The sequence below is a fragment of the Balaenoptera physalus genome (genome assembly GCF_965194825.1).
Source record: "Balaenoptera physalus genome assembly, chromosome: 1".
NCBI lineage: Eukaryota > Metazoa > Chordata > Mammalia > Artiodactyla > Balaenopteridae > Balaenoptera > Balaenoptera physalus.
The window spans coordinates 79,555,625-79,575,486 of record NC_138882.1 but is presented as its reverse complement, the minus strand read 5'-3'; the positions used below and the strand labels follow the sequence as shown (position 1 = coordinate 79,575,486).

At 44.6% G+C, this 19,862-nt stretch overlaps 1 protein-coding gene across 3 annotated transcripts in view; it reads right to left on the bottom strand.

Moving 5' to 3' along the window:
• Positions 1-17,045, bottom strand: part of LOC309637395 (uncharacterized protein) — a 48,458-nt gene extending 31,413 nt beyond the window's left edge. For all 3 annotated transcript variants that reach the window (XR_014250516.1, XM_082411933.1, XM_082411932.1), the window contains exon 1: positions 1,445-17,045. Coding sequence is in view for 2 of the 3 variants with exons in the window: in XM_082411933.1 (XP_082268059.1) it covers positions 1,445-1,495 (51 nt within the window). In the remaining variant the exon portion in view is untranslated. The remainder of the gene's footprint in view (positions 1-1,444) is intronic.
• Positions 17,046-19,862: the final 2,817 nt, after the last annotated feature.

Here is a 19,862-nt window from a genome sequence, read left to right as displayed (position 1 = left end):
TGAACTCAAATCCTTCTCAAAGGGAAACCTAAACTGTACATTGAATAAATATCCAAAACAAACAAAGTCTTGTACCCATAGAGAGAGAAAAAATTACACCCAATTAAAAATGATATTTTATAGCCACAGATCAAAACTAAATATTATAACCACACATATAGAGACTAAATTTTTTAAAAAATCTATATAAAACTTCATGCCAACTTATTTGAAAATCTTAATGAAATGGTAAATTTATGGGAAAATAGAAATTATCAAAATTGACTCAAGAGAATGTAGAAGGTCTGAAAAGACTAACAAACATGGAACAAATTGGAAATCATTGCCAAAGAATCCATCCTCCAAATGTGGTAGGTCTAGGTGTAATCTTTTAACATGATAAAAAACATATATTTCAAACCAACAGCCAGTTGTTCATGCTAACAAAAAATACCTACAATATTAATAGTAGATGAAATAGATTTCAAGTCAAAAATCTGACTAAAATAGCACCAAAAAGAGAAAATTACAGACTAACTTGACTTATGAATATAGATGCAAAAATCCTGAATAAAATATTAGCCAATTAAATGCAGCAGTGTGTTAAAAGAATAATGTACTGTGATCAAGTAGGTTTATTTTTATAAGACTACAAGGATTAAAATTAGAATATCTATTAATATGTTATTACCCATAAGGAGAAAAATAAAAAGATTAACTCAATACAGTAAAAAATATCATTTTCTGATATTAAAAGAGAAAAACCTAAATAGACTGGAGATGAAAATATATTTATTTAATAGAAGAGGGAATATCCATTTCAAAGCACTAGGCAATATTGTTATTTAGAGGCAAAACTTTAGAGACTTTCCCAATAAAGTAAGGAGTAAGATAACGATAGTTGCTATTGTCATTGTTGTATGACTTTGTTGCAACTCTATGCAATAGGACAGAAAAAAGACATAAATGTATAGCTATCAGAAAGAGAGAAGCCTTTGTTGCAGTTCACATAGTTGCCTACCTGTAAAACCCAAGAATATTGTGAAAATAAAGACCACCCAAATGAAAACAAATTGGAGGCTATTTATTCAGAGCTTGGTATTCAGAGGGGAGTCAGTCACATTCACTTGGGTTTGGTGGAGCTCAAATACAAGCAGGAAAGCTTTACAGTGAAAAAAAAAGAAAAAAAATGGGAGAAGGGAGGTTTCAAGTATGATCAGATAGGAGGTTGTTGGCATGGGGACATTGAAGCCAGGCTAACTAGATTCATCCTATGTGATTGATTTGGGGAGCGTATTTGACTTTCTCTGGTTGGTCCTGAGCTGGAATTGTAGCCGAAATTCAGCCTCTGTACGCTGGTACCAAACTGAACCTTGGAGACAGAGTTTTGGTGAAGTAGAAAAGAATAGCTTTATTGTTTGCCAGGCAAAGGGGGTCACAGTGGGCTAACGCCCTCAAAACTGACCTGGAGGGGGTAGTGAGGAGCTTTATAGTAATGGTTCAGAGAGGAGAGCATGATCAGCTTGTGGACATTCTTCTGGTTAGTTGGTGGTGAGGTAATTGGGAGTCAGCATCATCAACCTTCTGGTTCCAACCGGTCTGGGGTCTACGTGCTAGTGGGCAGCAGACAGTTAACTTCTTCCAGCTGGTGGGGGTTTCAGTATCTGCAAAACAGCTCAAAGGTATTGTTATGTATCTCCCTTGAGGCAGAACCAGGACCCTGCCCCAAGGCTGAACGATTGTTTCTTGGCTGCTCCTCCCTTGTCTCTGCACCCCCTCCCTTCCCTGATTAGCAACTGTTTGAACCTGCCCTTTGAAACTCAGAGAAGGTCATGGAGGCTGAATGAAGCCTATTTCCTACAAAAAAGAAACAGGGACACAGAAAGGCTTTTGTGCCAAGGAGCCCCACAGGGTCCTGCTCAGTTACAGAATCAGGAGCAAAAATTTGGGGAAATGGCCACCATTGACCAAGTCCTGATTTTTCTGGTCTGACTGCTGCAGAGGGTCTGGTTTGACTTTCCAGGTTGGTTGCTACAAAGGTTATGTGTCAGAGTGTTATGGTCATCTATGGTCTGACCATTTTCCATTTGTATATATTTTTTCTTTTCTTTCCTTTTTTTTTTGGCTGCTTCGGGTCTTCGTTCCTGCACATGGGCTTTCTCTAGTTGCGGCGAGAGGGGGCTACTCCTCATTGTGGTGCGCAGGCTTCTCATTGCGGTGGCTTCTCTTGTTGTGGAGCACAGGAGCTAGGTACATGGGCTTCAGTAATTGCAGCACGTGGGCTCACTAGTTGTGGCAAACAGGCTCTAAGGCGTGCAGGCTTCAGGAGTTGTGGGGCACAGGCTTAGTTGCTCCATGGCATGTGGGATCTTCCCAGACCAGGAAGGTCCCTACATTGGCAGGCGGATTCTTAACCACTGCACCACTAGGGAAGTCCCCCCCTTGTATATTTAGTCTCTTAATATCAACCCAAAAATAAATGAAAACCAACCACAAAGTAAGATAATGAAGTATAGTTGTGACCTAGATTTCTGCAACCAGAATATCTTGAAGTCATCAGCCTTCTTGGATTACCTTTCTCTACAATTCAAAGAAAACAGTTGGGTCCTCCATCCCATGTAGAAAATCCAGGGTCCCTCTGAAACAGGAGGGAAGGGGGCAGGGCACAATCTTTATAAGAATGACATAGCCCAAGGACACAACATAACCTGATTACAACCAAATATGTCCAAGATGGTCCAAGTCGACTTCCACTAGAGCTTGAGCCTCAGTATGCACTCAGTGTAACATACCCACAGGCACCTTGGTAGTTCCAAGGCCGACCATCAAAGATCAAAAAGTCTGCAGTGACCCAATTCCCGGAAACCTCCGCCCCTACCCCAAAATAGCTGGAATACTCCTCCCACTCATTAGCCTGTGAAATTACTCACCCCTATAAAAACTGACAACCCTGTACCCTGGGGCCGCTCTGGCCTTCTGAGATGGCCCACACTGTCTGTGGAGTGTGCTCCTGTCTAAATAAACACACTTCTTACCTATCACTTTGCCTCTCACCGAATTCTTTCTGTGATGAGACAGCAAAAACCTGAGCTTCATTAAGTCCTGAGACCAGGTGTGTGATCTCAGTTAAAAGACCGTGGGTTCAGGCTTCCCTGGTGGTGCAGTGGTTAAGAATCTGCCTGCCAATGCAGGGGACATGGGTTTGAACCCTGGTCCGGGAAGATCCCACATGCTGCGGAGCAACTAAGCCCATGAGCCACAACTACTGAGCCCTCATGCCACAACTACTGAAGCCCACGTGCCTAGAGCCCATGCTCCACAACAAAAGAAGCCACCGCAATGGGAAGCCCGCGCACTGCAACGAAGAGTAGCCCCCACTCAACACAACCAGAGAAAAGCCTGCGCAGCAACGAAGACCCAACACAGCCAAAAATAAAATAAATAAAATAAAATAAATTAAAAAAAAAAAAGACTATGGGTTCAAGTCCCAATCTGGGTTTTAGATGGGTTTGAGTCCCAGCCCATGGGTTCAAGTCCCAATCTCTTAGTTACACGATTTCACTTCCAATTAAATAATATTCTCAGGGGACTTTGTATTTCTCCTGGTTACCTCTTGCTGTAACTCCTGGACTTCACCAGGTTCTTAGTCTTTGCTGTTAACTTGCCTCTCATAACAATTTAATTCTTCCATCATCTCTTAGCCCTACACTGGACACTGCCCCTATTCCTTCATTCAAAACACTGTTAATCCCAGCCTGTTATATACAGCAGACTTTTTATCAAAGCAACTGAGAAAATAAAGAGGTTTATTTATTGAAGAACAGTGTGGGTGACAATATTGAATATGTCATCATTGTCTTAAAAATGCATTTTCCATTCCTCAACATGGGGACGTTCCCACTGGTCTTATTCCCCCTTAGGTGCCTGGCTGCGTTCGTGTCTCCACCTCTTTCTCTCCAGTCCTTCTCCCAATCCCTCTCTAGACATTCCTCACACTCCTCTCACCTTTCTGTTCTTAACCCCTCAACCCCTCTCCCAGCCTCCCCACAGACACTTAAAATTCTTCTCACTTTATAATAATGTCATTCAGGCCTCCTTGAGTCTCCCCAAACCAAATGTCAGGCTGTGACTTTCTCAACCATAAATGCCCATGGAGGCATTTGTTTAAGACATACAACCATGGACCCCAGAGATGAGGTATGACATTCCCCAAGGAGGCAGTAGTAGCTGAGCTGCTTTTTCTTTTTTTAATCTGTTTTTTTCCTACTCTCTACACAATATAAATTTGCAAAAATCAGCTATATTTTAGAATAATAATTCATGGGGGTAAACTCCACTTGCAATATAAACAGTAAATAAAGATGCTCAATAATAAATATAAAAAGCATATGGGGCTTCTCTGGTGGCATAGTGGTTAAGAATCCGCCTGCCAGTGCAGGGGACATGGGTTCGAGCCCTGGTCCGGGAAGATCGCACATGCGCGGAGCAACTAAGCCCCTGCGCCACAACTACTGAGCCTGCGAGCCACAACTACTGAGCCCATGTGCCACAACTACTGAAGCCAGCAGACCTAGGGTCCATGCTCCGCAACAAAAGAAGCCACCTTAATGAGAGGCCTGGCACCGCAATGAAGAGTAGCCCCCACTCGCTGCAACTAAAAAGAAAGCCCGCGTGCAGCAACAAAGACCCAATGCAGCCAAAAATAAATAAATAAATAAATTTATTTTTTTTTAAAGTATATGAACTGATATAAGGAAAAATTATATTGAGGAATATAATAAAAGCTTTGAGAGAGACGTACCATATTCCTGGATGGTAAAATGCAGTATTTTGAAAATGTCAGTGATTTTATATTAACTTACAAATTTAATGCAATTTTAATCAAAATCCCAAATGAGTTTTTTGTTTGCAAACTGACTTATTTACCATAAAATGTATCAAGAAGAATAACGAGAATAATTAACAAAACATTTTGAGAGGTATATGTGTTGTCACATATTAAAATGTTACAGTGTTAAAATCTAATTTCATAGACTTGTTACATGAATATGCAGATACCAGTGGAATCTAATGAAAAGTCCCATCAGTTAGAATTAGGTTCAACTGCAGTGACCAATAAAAACAACATAACAATGATTTATACAAAATAGAAGTTTATTTTTCTCTCGTTTATTAGAAGTCTAAAGATAAGCAATCCACAGCTGACAGAAAATCATCAAGACCTCTTCAGACACCAAGACTTCTTCTATTTTACAATAATGCTCAACAAGTAACTTCTACTTATGGTCCAAAATGGCTGCCAGAGTGCTTGTCATCACATTTACATTACAGTTGTCAGAAAGCAGGAAAAGATCTAAAGAAGAGCATGGCCCTTTTCATTCAGGACATATCCTGAAATTTACAAACAAAATTCCCCTTATATATCAATGACCAGAACATAGCCACGTGACCATGCCTATCAGCAAAGGAGGCTGGGAAACATAGTTTTGATTTAGGGGAATCAGGTGTCCAGCTAAATTAGAAAGTTTTATTACTAAAGATGAAGGGGAGAAGGGATATTGGGGTGTCTCTGGCAGCAAAGCACAGACCAACATACACGTGAGCATTTAATATAATCTACTATAATGTAGAGGTGGCATTTACAATCAATAGAGAAAGGTGGATTATCTGATAAAGGGTGCTGAGATATTTGGCTAGCCTTTAGGAGAAAAGTTAAGCTAAAGCTCCACCTCATTCCTTATATCAAAATAAATTCCAAAAGGAATAAAGAATTGAACATTTTAAAAAATGAAATCATAAAAGGACTAGACAAAAACTCAAAATCGTGGGTTTTGAAACCTCTTTTAAACTATAACATCAAATGTAGAATCCATAAAGGAAAAGACAGACAAATCTGACTGCATGAAAATTTAAAGCATCTCTTGGTCCCAAAACACCATAGCTAAAAGTAAATGCAAGTGACAAATTAGGACAAAATGCCTGCAATATATTAACCAACAAAGAATTAATATCCTTATTTTATGAGGTTACAAAAATCAATAAGAAAAAGATGAACCCCCTATTAGGAAAAATAGGCAAAGGATAGAAACAGACGGTTCATAAAAGAAAAAAGCAGATGGGCAGAAAAGTGTTTAACCTCACAAGTAATGATCAAAAATTAAAATAAAAATGATTTTGTGCTCTTTTTAAACTATAAACTGTGAGAAAAAAAAAAAAGAAATAATGATAATACCCAGTTTGGGGAAAGACAGTTGGCTGTTTAAAGTAACATTGCTACCACTTTCGGGGAAGACAATTGATAATGCCCGTCAAATGTTCTGAAATACTTCTCTGACCCTTGTAAAATCCGCTTCTGGGATATAAAAGGTAATAATCAGTGATGTAGGCAACGCTGTAGGTACAAGGATGTTTATTACAGGGTTATGTATATAACCTAGGAGCAGGGTATCTCCCTAGACTCTTGGGGGATAAACTGTAGACATCTATTTTACTGCACTCCCGATTGTACCGTAATTATTGCGGACTTATTAAATGTTGTCTTGAGTCTTGCCATTCTTTCAACTGTGTCGATGAAAATTCTAGTATTTGAAAAGGTGCTATAAATATGAGGTTGAGTACCATGGTGATGTGGAAGAGTATTTAATGATATGCAGACATGCTGTTGAAGTTTTTTGCTAAACTAATAAAGCTGACTACAAAATTCTTCATGCACAGTATATTCTTGTTCTCCCTGATGTCTGCTCCTAGCCTCTGTTCCCAGCTCCTTTGCTCCCTTGCCACTCCACTTTACTCCATGCTTCATTTCAACCAGAGCAAACAAAACCCCGGGGTGTTGTTAATAGCATACTTTTACTGAAGGGTTGAGTCATGGAGTACAATTACGGCACAGGGCAGGAAACCACTTCACGTTTAATATCAGACATTCTCTGCCACAAGGAATTCCTCACTGGTTGTGCTTCTTCCCAGAATCTACCCTTTTCTATGCTTCCAGTGCTCCTCCCCAGTTGCCCTCCTCCCATCTCCCTCCAATCTCTTGAACTGCCAGCTCAAACTTTCCTCTTGTTCTCCTGTGGAGTAATTTATTACTCTCCCCTGGGAGCAGGGTTGAGACGTGTCCACCATTCACACATTATACAGACCATTAGGACTGCTTCTAAATTAAAATAAGTCTTTCTTGAGATGAACTCTATCATCCTCCTAAAGGCAGAAGCAGCTACAATCCTGTGAATGTATGTGTATAAATACATATCTCTTCTTCTAGACACATCATATTCACGTGTGCATATAGTTAGAAAGAAAGACTGAAAAAGTATACTCCAAAATGTTAACAATGGTTCATTCTGATTGTTGGAATTACAATTACAAGAGCATTTTCTTTTCATGTCGATATGTTTTTCCAAGTCTTCTGCAATGTATGTATATATTAATTTTATATTTATGAACCTTGTGTTTTTAAGTTATCAAATGTAGCAACAAAAATATCCTTCTGTTAAAAAATTTTACTTATCAAATGTAAATACCTTTCACTTTATCTTAGCTTCCTTTACCCCCAATGCTCACCAATACATTTAAGGGGAAAACAGATTTATAAATAGCTATCTTGGGCTTCCCTGGTGGCGCAGTGGTTGAGAATCCTCCTGCCAATGCAGGGGACATGGGTTCGAGCCCTGGTCCGGGAATCCCACATGCCACGGAGCAACTAAGCCCATGCACCACAACTACTGAGCCTGCACTCTAGAGCCCGCGAGCCACAACTACTGAGCCCGCGTGCCATAACTACTGAAGCCCACGCACCTAGAGCCCGTGCTCCGCAACAAGAGAAGCCACAGCAATGAGAAGCCTGCGCACCACAACAAAGAGTAGCCTCCACTCGCTGCAACTAGAGAAAGCCTGTGCGCAACAACAAAGACCCAACACAGCCAAAAATAAATAAATAAAATAAATTTATTTTTAAAATAAATAAATAGCTATCATTACAGTATAAAATATGTATTTCAAAGATGTGGACAGGCAAAGGTGAAATAAAAAGCAACCATGAACTAATGTGCAACACTGATCCTTAAGTTCAAAATGTGGATGAAGACTGTCCTGGATTTACACCATGTATTTCCTGGATTTATACCATGGGTTGCCTCTCAGCAGTGTTCAATCAGACTTGTAGACATTTGGCCAGATTCATGGCCCATGAATTTTAACCAGAGATAAAATTTGATAAAATCTATCAGTCTTGATGTTTAGTTTTTTAAAAATATTTATGTCAGCCATTTGTCTACATAAAGTACATAAGGAACAATAGACTGTTAGGCTGAGATCAAATATGTAGATGATGTCATATCTGGGGGAGGGCACAGTGAGTTGAATAGTGTCCCCAAAATTCATAGCAACCTGGAATCTCAAAGTGTGTCCTCAAAATGTGCAGGTGTAATTAATTAACTCCTCCATTTATTGTGAATTTAAAAGAAAATAAGTGTAAGACAAAAAGTGTAGTTAATTAGTAGGAGAGATTACACTAAGGTCCATAGATGCAGGAGGTTCTCATTGGGGTATCCTCATCATTAAAGCAGGGAGGGGATGTGAATATCATTGAGTTGGAAGAATTAGCACTTAAGCCTAGGTCTGGGTACTATTTAGCCCCAAACAATATGATATTTCCTTAAAGAAGGGAGCAAAAGTGTCCAACTCCACAGCCTTGGCAGCCCTGGTCGGCTGGATGAGAAGGGCTGAGGCCTCAGGGGTCAGGGTGGATGGGCAACTGAAGATCACAGACTCCCATCACAGAGGAAAAAGCCCAAGAACAGAGAGGAGTCTGGAGGGCATGTCGGTGATGGGAGAGGTGTGTGGATATTGGAACGGTCTAAGAAGCGAGCTCAGCAGCTTCAGGGTCCAGCTAGAACGTGATTAACGTGGCATGTACCAACTTGAAATACTAACCCAAGGGCACATGAATCTGGCCCACCTGTATCACCAGCTGCCTTGCCTGTCTGAAAAAAGATTGTGAATAACTCAGGGTCATACGCAGTTTTTATATTCAACACATTCTGCATGGAAAGTATTCAATTCATAAATGATGATAATGCAAAACCTTCCCACCTTCATCGGAGGCAGAAGCCAGTGGCCACAGGACCAGGAGGACTGGGTGCCCAACATTATTAATAACACTCAGCCTGGAAGAGATTTATACCAGGTTCCTAGATTCAGAGAATTTACTTGATTAAGATGGTTCCAATCAAGTCTCAATTAATTCCAGTTGATAATGTGGATTATTCCCTTTGTGGATCACGAACAGTTTTTTTTTCTTTTTTCGTTCTAGGCAGACTTTTCCCTATCATCCCAGCAGAACATTTGTGAAATGATGCCTCTGTTCAAGGAACCCAAAGTAATTTAATTAGTAACTAAAAAATACAATACAAGAGGTTTAAAAAAATCTGCTGGGAAAACAGATCTATCTGCTAAAAAGAAAAAATGGAAATAGAGTATAATAATGAGAAGTGATAATAATATTACTCTGTTTATAGCTTTTGATAGAGTAACTCTACTTTCAAAGCGTGCTTCTCGGTTTGGGTCTTCGAGTCTGTGTGACAGAGATGGGGTGGGGCTTATACTGTTTTCACTCTTTCCTGGCTTTGAATGTGGATTCATTCTCTTTCCGGTGAAGAAGCAGTGCTATTGCAGACACCGCCAATTACCCTCCAGTCTTTCTGGAGAATCTCCATTTAATAGGGAGAGTTGTGTGACTCCCTTTCAGGGACACTGGCTGTAAATTTCTCTGGCTTTGGGACTCTCCAGGACTAGGTAGGGTGAGTGAGACATCACCTTAGGTACTGCCAAATTTAAGGAACTGACAAAAAACTCAGAAGTCAAGATAAATAATATTTTAATGCAATATTTTTAAAAATCTTATATCAATGCCCCCCAACCCATTGTGAACCAAATATCAAATTTTGGAGACAGGATCAGTATTATTAATTTTCCCTTTGGGCTCCAGGCTCCAGTATGGCTCTATAGGACACTGCTCTGGTAGTCAGCAGCTGGACCCCAAAAGGAGCCTTCCCTCTCTGCCCCCACCCCAATCTAGGGAGTATTTTCTGAGGCCTGATCCCCCATAACATTTGGGGTGTCCAGTTCTCCATATAAATGTCCCAGCAGATGATTCTGGGCCTGATGGCGGCCCTGTGCTTATGTGCTATGACCCTGGTTTCTGGTCCCAATCAGGTACATACAATTTCTTTAGGCCCCTCTTCTGAGTTACAGTCATAAAGAGGCACCTGGAAAAGGATCATTGAACTTGGGGCTGCCTTGGAAAATCTACACTGCATGGTTTTACTTGGCAGTAGAGATTAAGCTTGAAATTTGGCCCCATGCCCACCTCTTTGACCCCTTTCCTTTAAATGACAGGAAGATAGAGGTGGAATGGAGATTCCTTTATGCCAGAAGAAGAGATAGATGGGATCTCCCTGGGAGAGTTGTGGCCTGGTCCTCTCCTCCAGGTTCCATAACACCCCAGTACCCAAATGCCAAGGACTCAGTGGGGAGGTCACACATGCTTCCATCCCAATCCTTGAGAGTTCGTAGCTGTGGATGGGCCTTTCTCCATCACTTTATCCCCAGCAAGTCCCTCGCACCTCCAGATCTGGTCCTGCTTGAGTCACCTGGACCCTTTGGCATAACAGACCCCCGAGTGTTGATCCTTGAGGACATGTGGGACCGTCATCAGTGATGTCAGAGATGTCCATGCTGATTGGATGAACAGGGAAAGCCACAGAGAAGAGGAGGGAGTCTTTCCCCTTCCCTTGCTTTCCTTTCTTTCCTGTGTTCACAGTCTTGAGGGGTGTTGCAGTGAGTCAGCAACAGAACTTGAATGGCCCATACCTTCTAGCAGAGCCAAATCCTGGGAAAATCAGTAGTGGACGTCCAACCAGGCCTACCACCCTATCCACCCCTACCCCAGTTTTCCTTTACCACCTTCTCCTTATATCCAGTAGAATTCGGGTAGCTTCTCCAAACCAGAAGAAAAGTTTGAGGTCAGCATCTTAGGATCTCACCACCAAATACATGTAGTGGCCCAGTGGGAGATGGAAGCTGTGTTCTTAGGACAATGCAGAGCCTGGCCCACACTACACTCTCCTTTGGTGATGAATGAATGTTTGGCCCTTGCAGCTCTAATCTGCTCTAAGTGAGGCCTAAAAATACCCAGGTGTACCCAGGAGAGGAAGTATTGAGACCCTAAGGAAGACCATGTATGGCCTGGGAGACGTCTCCACAACACAGCGGCGGAAACAGGCCTCCAGTCTCCCCTGCTCATCTATGGGAAATAACCACCACACATGGGTCAACCCTTGCCAATTTGTGAATTGGTTTCACAGCCATTAACACATTCGTTCCTCACAATAATCTGTGAGGTCATCAGTGGCAGAAACCAAAAGAGAAGAGAAACACAAGCTATTATTTATTGAACTGAACACTTGCTCTGTGCCAGACGCCACGGCTGGCACTGGGAACACAGGACAGGAGACCAAGTCCTAACCCCAGGCAGCTTTAGCCACTCCCCACCTCACCCTCATCCCCAGTCTATCACCAGGTCCTGGCACATTTGCCTCCTAAACACTGCTCAGATCCACCTGCTTCTCGTCGCTGCCACCACCCTGCTTCAGCTAGCAGTGACTCCGACAGGATAAGTGCTAACCCAGTCTCCCCATGGCCACCTTTGCTTGCCCATGTTGAATTTTCTACATTGCAGCCAGAGGACATCTATCACCATGCAAATCTGATCATATTATCTACTTGATTAGCATTTCAATAGCCTCCCAATGCTCTTGCAGTATGAACCAAAACTCTTATTATGACCTCCAGGCCCCACAAGGTCATCCCTTCTCCACCTATCCAGACAAGGCTCACGCCAGGCTCCCTTGGTCTTTTCCTTCTGGCCACATGGGTCTTCTATCAGATCCCCCAAAACACCATGCTCCCTCTTGACACAGGACCTTTACACAGGCTGTCTTCTCTGCCTGACATGCTCTCTCCTCCTCTTCAAACTCTCCTGCCCCACACACACACCTTATTTATGTGCCCTGTCCTACCCTTTAGATTATTGCCCTTCTGTCAAAGGAAGCTTTCCTGACCTCCCAGATTAGAGCAAGTGTGCAGTGATGGTAATTTTATGTGTCAATTTGGAGGGTGTTTTTGGATGAGATTAACATTTAAATTGGTGAACTCTAGGTAAAGCAGATTGCCCTCCATTATGTAGGTGAGCCTCATATAATCAGCTGAAGGCCTGAATAGAACAAAAAGACCAGCCTCCCCAAACCAGAGAGAATTCTCCAGGAGTCTGTCTTCAGACTTCACCCGTACACTGGCTCTCCACCTGCCAACATTGAGACTGGAACTGCACAATCGGCTCTCCTTGGTCTCTAGCCTTCCAGCCCATACTGCAGTTTTGGACTTGCCAGCCTCCATAATCCCATGAGCCAATTCCTGATAGTAAAGCTCTTTCTACATATATATTTAAATGTCTATATCTATATCTATACTACAATTCTAACACCACTTCCAATGTGTGTGGTTTTCTCCATACCACCAAGCAATTAATTCTGACATTATCTACTCAGAGACAGCATCAGATCCCATAAGTCAAGGGCTCAGTCCCGCAAGACTGCCCCCCGTGACACACACACACACACACATACACACTTCAGGCACCAACTGCAAGTCCAGATTGTCACCTGTGCTTCTGATCAACCAGCTATAGATCAGACGTTCCCACGACTCCTTCCTCAGGTTCAATTAATTTGCTAGAGTGCTTCACAGAACTCAAACATTTTACTTACTAGATTGCCAGTTTATCATAAAGGATATACCTCAGGAACAGCCTAAAGAGATGTGCAGGGCAAAGTATGAGGAAAGCATAGAAGCTCCATGCCCTCTCCAGGAATGGAGCACGACACTCTCCCCAAACCTCCGTGTGTTCACCAAGCTGGAAGTTCTCAGAACCCAGTACTTTTGGGGTTTTATGGAGGCTTCATTACATAGTCATGATTGATTAAATCATTGGCCATTGATTGAACTCAACCTCCCTCCCTTCTCCCCTCCCTGGAGGTCACGAGGTGGAACTGGAAGGCAACCAGGCCCCATCCATAGGTTACCTAGGGGCTTTGTCTCATTAACAAAAGACACCTTTATCTTTCTTATCACAGGAAACGCCAAGGGTTTTAGAGGCTGCGTGCCAGGTACAGGAATGAAGACCAAATATCAAGGGGCAGGGGGATAAATTAGGAGCTTGGGATTAACAGATACACACTACTATATACATATTTATTTTTATTTATTTATCTATTTGGCTGCACCGGGTCTTAGTTGCAGAACGCAGACCTTTGTTGCCAGGTGCGGGATCTTCGTTGCAGCATGCGGGATCTTTAGTTGTGGCATGCGAACTCTTAGTTGCGGCATGTGGGAGCCAGTTCCCTGATAAGGGATCGAACCTGGGCCCCCTGCAGTGGGAGCGTGAAGTCTTAGCCACTGGACCACCAGGGAAGTCCCATACTATATATAAAATAGACAAACAACAAGGTCCTACTATATAGCACAGGGAGCTATATTCATTATCTTGTAATAACCTATAATGGAAAAGGATCTTTCATATATGTGTTTTATATATATAACTGAATCACTTTGCTGTACACCAAAAACTAACACAATATTGTAAATCAACTATACTTCAATTAAAAAAGAGAATTAAAAAAATCACTTATATCTCTATCATTTATCTATTTATCATCCGTCTATCCGTCCTTTTGGTTCTGCTTCTCAGAGAACCCCAACTAACACAGAAACCTCCTAGGAGCTCTCATAGTGTAGTGTTTCTCTCCATCATAGCATGATTCTTCAGTTAACACAGACTCTAATTTCCATAACTGCACAGCTGGTGCCCACTTTCCCCTCACCTTTGCATCTCGAGTGCCTAACTCTGTTTTTGACTTACCAAGTTAGGCTCCTGGTAAATATGTATTTAATACCTAATGAATAAGAACAGAACTTTCACTCATGGAGCTTACAGTCTAGTAGGAAAAGACAGCAAATGAGACAATTTCAGTGCTTTATGACGAGCAGTTACTTTCAGCTCCAAATGCCATAACAGCTTGGAGGTGCAGCTCCTAACCCAAGCTATGGGGAAGGAATAAGTCGCAAAAGTCTCTCTGAAGGAGGTGACACTTGAGCTGTGCCTTAAAGGACAAATAAGGGTTAATCATGAGAAGTAGAGAAAGGAAATGTGCTAGGCAGGAGTAACAGCGCGTGCAAAGACTTCAGGCATAAGAGCCGTTATGGGAAACGGACAAGCCTGACACGGGACCTTTGGATGCAAGGCTAGTGTGCTTGTGTATTATCCCAAAGGTGAGGGGGCTGTTGAGGTAGGCGTGACATGCTTGCTTTGTACTTTAATCAGATCGCGTGGAAGATGGATTGCAGCCAGGGAGGGAATGGAGTCAGGGAGCTCTGCTGGAAGGCTTTGCCCTAACCCAGAGGAGAGGTTGTGACCACCAGGGTTGAGGTGGTGTTAGCGCTGATGCTGAGAAGGCCAATCTGAGCTAGAGGCAGAGCAGATGGGATTTGGGAACCCAGGGGAAACGGGGCAGGAGGAGAGAATGACTCCAATTTCTGGGCTGGGCAGCTCGGAAGTACAGAAGGGGCGAGTATGAGGTCATGGGTGGGGGAGGAGGAGGGAACTGAGGGGAGTTGGGAATAAGCTGTGTTTGAAATTTGAGTCACAGGGGAGGGAATTAACATTTGTTGAGCAGCTGCCATATCCCAGATCCTATGCTGGGTGCTTTTGGTTGATCGCCTCAGTTATTCTCTGTAACTGGCCATTTAAGAGTTTAGTGTGTGGTTTGGGAGCAAGGTCTCACTTTGATCTCACAACCACACATGGGTCGTATCTCCGTCTCACAGAAGGAAACCCGGAAATGTCAGGTTCCTTCCCCAAGGCCACAGAGCTGGGAAGTGGCAGAGCCAGGATTAGAACAGAGCCTCCATCTCCCAGGAGAGGGCTCATCCCCCATCCCAGGCTGCCAGCTGAACCCCACATTGCCAGTTCTGTAGTGGAGAAGGCCTGAGGCCTGCTCTTGGGAAAAACACAGGTACACGTGGGGTAACTCCCGTCTCTCCTTTCCTGTCTGCCCCATAGGGCCGGCCTCTCCCCGAATGAGCCACTCTTGCTTCCTTGCTGCCCGTGACCTCTGACTTCCCACCCTACCCCCAAGGCTGGATAAAGGCCAGCAGCGATATTCCTCGGAAGATCCCTGACAGCACATGACACACGCGGGCCTTAAAATGACCACACAGGATTGGAATCTTACTCTGTATTTGAAATCAGGAAAAAATCAGGGAAAGTCATCGCTTTGAGCTCAGCTCCAAGGAAAAGCTGTGGTGTTGGGAAGGAGGACATTTGTCCTGGCGGGGGGGCGTGGGAGGTGGGCAGCGTTGGGAATTGGCAATCAACTTCCCGGGCTTTTAGAGCTACGGCCAGGATATATAATTCCTTAATCTTCTCCTTAACAGCCCCTGGGAGTCAAATGCAAACCACCCAGTGACTCTGGCCCCAGACCCCCCAGCAGGGCCAGGAGGAGCAGCCCCTCACCATGACAACCCACCACACCAAGTAGGAAACAGGGGAACAGAAAGTGGTCTCTGAGCCTGGAACGGAAAGGGGAAGGAGAATGCATTCTGTGGAACATACAGAACACCCACAGGCCTCACATAACTCAACCGTGGGCACAGAAGCGAGGCGCCGGAGGCAGGGGCCTCAGGAATGATGAATGATGAATGGGAGCAGGCATGATGAATGGAGGCACCCTAGAGAATACTTCAGCACTGTCACAGAATGTGAGGGCCTTAAGGGTTCTATTTCTTGTCCAACTCCTTCATTGTGGAGAGGAGAAAAGCAATTCGTAGAAAAGTGAATAGATTTATCCAAGGCCACGCAGCTGAGAACAGAGGCAGGATCAGGCCCAGAACTACAGAGTCCAGGGTCCTAGTCCCTGAGAAGGATGGATCCCTTCCTCCCCACCTGTCGGCTGCTCTGGATCCTGAGCTCTTGGGCCTGCTTGTGCAGGATGCCCACCCCCATCAATCCCAGTGAGTCTGGAGTAGGGAAAACAACGACCCAGGGCTGACATTTACTACCATCCTCTGGAACCCTCCTGGGGGCCAGTGAAGTGCAGGCACCAGAGGGCCAGCCCTTCTTGGAAAAGGGGAGAAACAGGCACTGAGTGGCGATTAAGGTAATTAAAAGCTCTAACCAAATTCCATGCCACACGGAATAAAGGATGCGGGCGTGTGGGTTCCTGGCTGTTCAAGCCCCTCCCCCGCCACACCCCCAGCCTCTGACTCTGCAGCCTCAGTGACGAGGGTGTCCCTGCCCTTCCTGGGAGCTTGCACGCCTGAGTCCAGTCACTTTGGGGTCTGCTGTTCTCTTCCTCTCGCCCCCAGAACAGGCTGACGCCAGGCCCGCTGCCCTTCCCCAGGCCCTTGGTCCACTAGGATGGTACAGGGGGCTGCACTGAGAGTGGCTCTCCGACCACCGGTCCCACCAACCATCTCACCTTCCCAACCCCACCTGGGAGGTTGGCTATTTGCATTTTACTGGGGGAGGAACGGAAGCAATTTGAGGACCAGTTACGGTCCCAGAGCTTGTGAACCAGACTAAAGATTATGGGCATCAGAAAAGGGAGAGAAGGATGGATGTGTGCAGGAGGGGTCCGAGGTGACTGAGAGGCAGAGGGGGGCTTCTAGTCTACTCTCTTAGCTTATGTTTCCTGCTTGGCATTGCCTCCTAACAGGTTCCCCTGTCTCCGGCTCCCATGCCCTCACCTCTCCCGACTCGGTCTTTGTATAATTCAAATCTGACTGTGTCTCTACCTTGAGGAAATCTTGTAGTAACTCCCCCCCTGTTAGCAGGGGGAGCCTGGCTCTTGGGCAGAGCCTGAAGCCCTGCCTCTCTCCATGCTTATTTCTCCTCAGTCCCCATCTCAGCCTTACGCAGTGCTGGCAGGCCCCAGCACCCTGTGTTCTGTGGCATCGGGGCCACTCACGCCCTTCCCTGCCTCCTCACTTGGCTCGCTCCTGCTTGCCCTTCGGGACTCACCTTCCCAGCCAGGCCTGCCCTGCTCTGCCCTGCGCACACCTCACAACTCCTGCCACCCTGCTGGGCAGACTTCTAGTCCAGCAATTGTCACTGTGTGCCAATGGTCTGTTTGCTTTTTTTCCCCACCTTTGAGCTGCCTGAAGGCAGGGACCATATGTTACTCATCTGTGTACCCAGGCCTGGCTCCATAAAGGCTGAAAGATGAAACCATAAATGAACACAGAAATGAATGTGGTAGTAACAATTCCCCCTGCCTCCCACCAGAGCCAGCCTAGTGAACGGACCAAGGAGAGGCCAGAGGGTGAGAGCCGCCTTGGTGACCCCAGTGGTCAGATAACCATCACCGAGTCCTGGGATCCTGACATGATGGATGGACCTGTTCGTTCTCCACACCCCACGAGGCTCACAGTGTTTCCCGGGATGGGAGGGGCTGCTGGCGCCTGCCCAGCGCCACCTGGTGGGCAGAATCTCCACTGCATTCCCCACCCAGGAGCCCAGCAAGCCTCCCCCACTTCCACCCTGCTCCACTCCCCTCCCCTCCTGGGGGAACGCCCTCGAAGGCCCCAGCCCCGATTGGGCAGCCGAGAGGGTACAGGCGCCACCCCCAGGAGGCCAGGCAGTAGGGCCTGGAGTGTCAGAGCACAGTGTCACTGGCTGGAGAGGGAAGGCTGGAAGAAGAACCTCCCCTTCTTGCCCGCCTCAAGAGTTCCTCTGCGTCAACCAGCAAGGCTTGCAATTCACCCGGGGTGGGGGGGGGGGGGTGGTCTCCTGTATCCTCTGAGGTCCAGGTAGAGACACCTGCTTGGAAATCTCAGAGCTCCTCCAACGGTCACTGCCCGAGGAGGGAAAAGTCGATTCAAGCTACTGGTTTGTCTGAAGCACTGTTCTCCTCTCCGCACCGCCCCCCCCCCCGCCCCCCGCAGCCTGTATGAGAGGAAACGTCCAGTTCCCCACCCTGTGCCCACCAGTCCGGATGTGTGATGGCATACAGATTGCAAGGCGTTTTGGAGACCACAGCAAGGGGTAAAACGGTCCATTTATGAAGATTTGGGAGGCAGGTCAGAGGCTAGAAGCTCCTGGCTGTGAGGTCAGGAAGGTCTTTGTATGACCAATTTTGTCATTTAAAATAATTCGTAGACGCCCGCGCCACCTCCTTTACAGTCAGTCCGAGCCCACATGGGCTCAGACTTCTTCACCCGATGTCCATCTCAGGCCCCAGGCCAGTGTTTGCCTTCCGGGCAGGGATCCTCCTCGTCCAACTTTCTCCCTCTCCTCCCTCTCACCCAACAGTCAATTTAGGACTCTCAGAATTTGGAAGTATAACTCAGGGTTACATTATGACTTTCGTGGGCTCTAGGCAATTTGGTCTTTGTCGACCCCTTGTTCCATTAAAAAAATTTGTAAATTATATTTCACAACTGTCAGTATAAAAACAAATGTAATCCAGGCTGGATTCATTATTGTATATTCACTGTAAGTATATTTATTTTTATTTTGATTTCAAAAGAAATTAAATTCAAATCATGTTCATGAGTTCCCCGCCCCCCCCCCCCCCCAAATATCGTGGCCCCTAGACACTGTGATTCCCGTGCCTAGTGGTTAAATCGGGTCCCTCAGGACTGAAGCCCGAACTGCACAGGTCCGCAAACGGGCCTTTTCACCGGGGCGCCCACGCCTGCGCCCTCTGTCGGCAGCGGCCCCAGCGGACATCAGGGAAGCCCAAGTTGCTTTTTTTTAAGGGACCAGTGACCGTGATTCTAATGGCCTCTCTGCTTCTCCCTGAATACCATGGGCAACCTTCAAAGTAGCCAGAACATCATGAGTCTAATCATACCAGTCCTTGAACTGTTTGGTTCCATGATCCAGAGGTTTCTCTGACTCTGGATTATGGAGCACGTGGAGTTGCAATGGGATTCTATCATAATAAAATTGCATTTCCTTGAAAATTACTGTTTGAAATCTTAGGAATTCTGAGAAACAGAAGTTAAGTGTTAGTGTAAGGTGGATTTCCATAGGAAGGTAAAATGAAATTTACATTACATGTGAGGAACAGATCCACAACACTTTGAATTATTTTTTCAATTAATAATTATCAAAGCAAAGAATATCATAAGGCCACAGATCCATGAATTCCCATTTCATTAAAGCCTCCACTTGGCAGCTTACACAGCTATTCAGTGAATGTGAAAGTTCCCAACCAAAATACTGCCAAATCAGTTGAATCAAAGCATTAAATCTGTGGCTGAAAAGTTATGAAACCATTTATATTTATTTATTAAATGATGTTTTGACTGCATTAACAGAATCATTAGTTAAACACATCCTTTGTTTAAATCTGACAGACTTGTTCTGGATTACTTTTGTAAGCCGAACAAATAGAATAAAAATTAAATTTAAAAATAAACTGAACTATTTGGCATGTTAGATCATTAGGTGAAGAATTGTTTTGGTGACCACCTAGAGGGGTGGGATAGGGAGGGTGGGATATGCAAGAGGGAAGAGATATGGGAACATATGTATATGTAAAACTGATTCACTTTGTTATAAAGCAGAAACTAACACACCATTGTAAAGCAATTATACTCCCATAAAGATGTTAAAAAAAAAAAAAGAATTGTTTTGTATGTGTCATCAGTTTTATAAATTCACATGGTGACATATCAAGTTTCCCCAAGTAGGGAGGGATATACCTGTAAAAGATTAGAACCAGCATGTCCTGTTTTACATAAATAATTATATTGTGTTATGA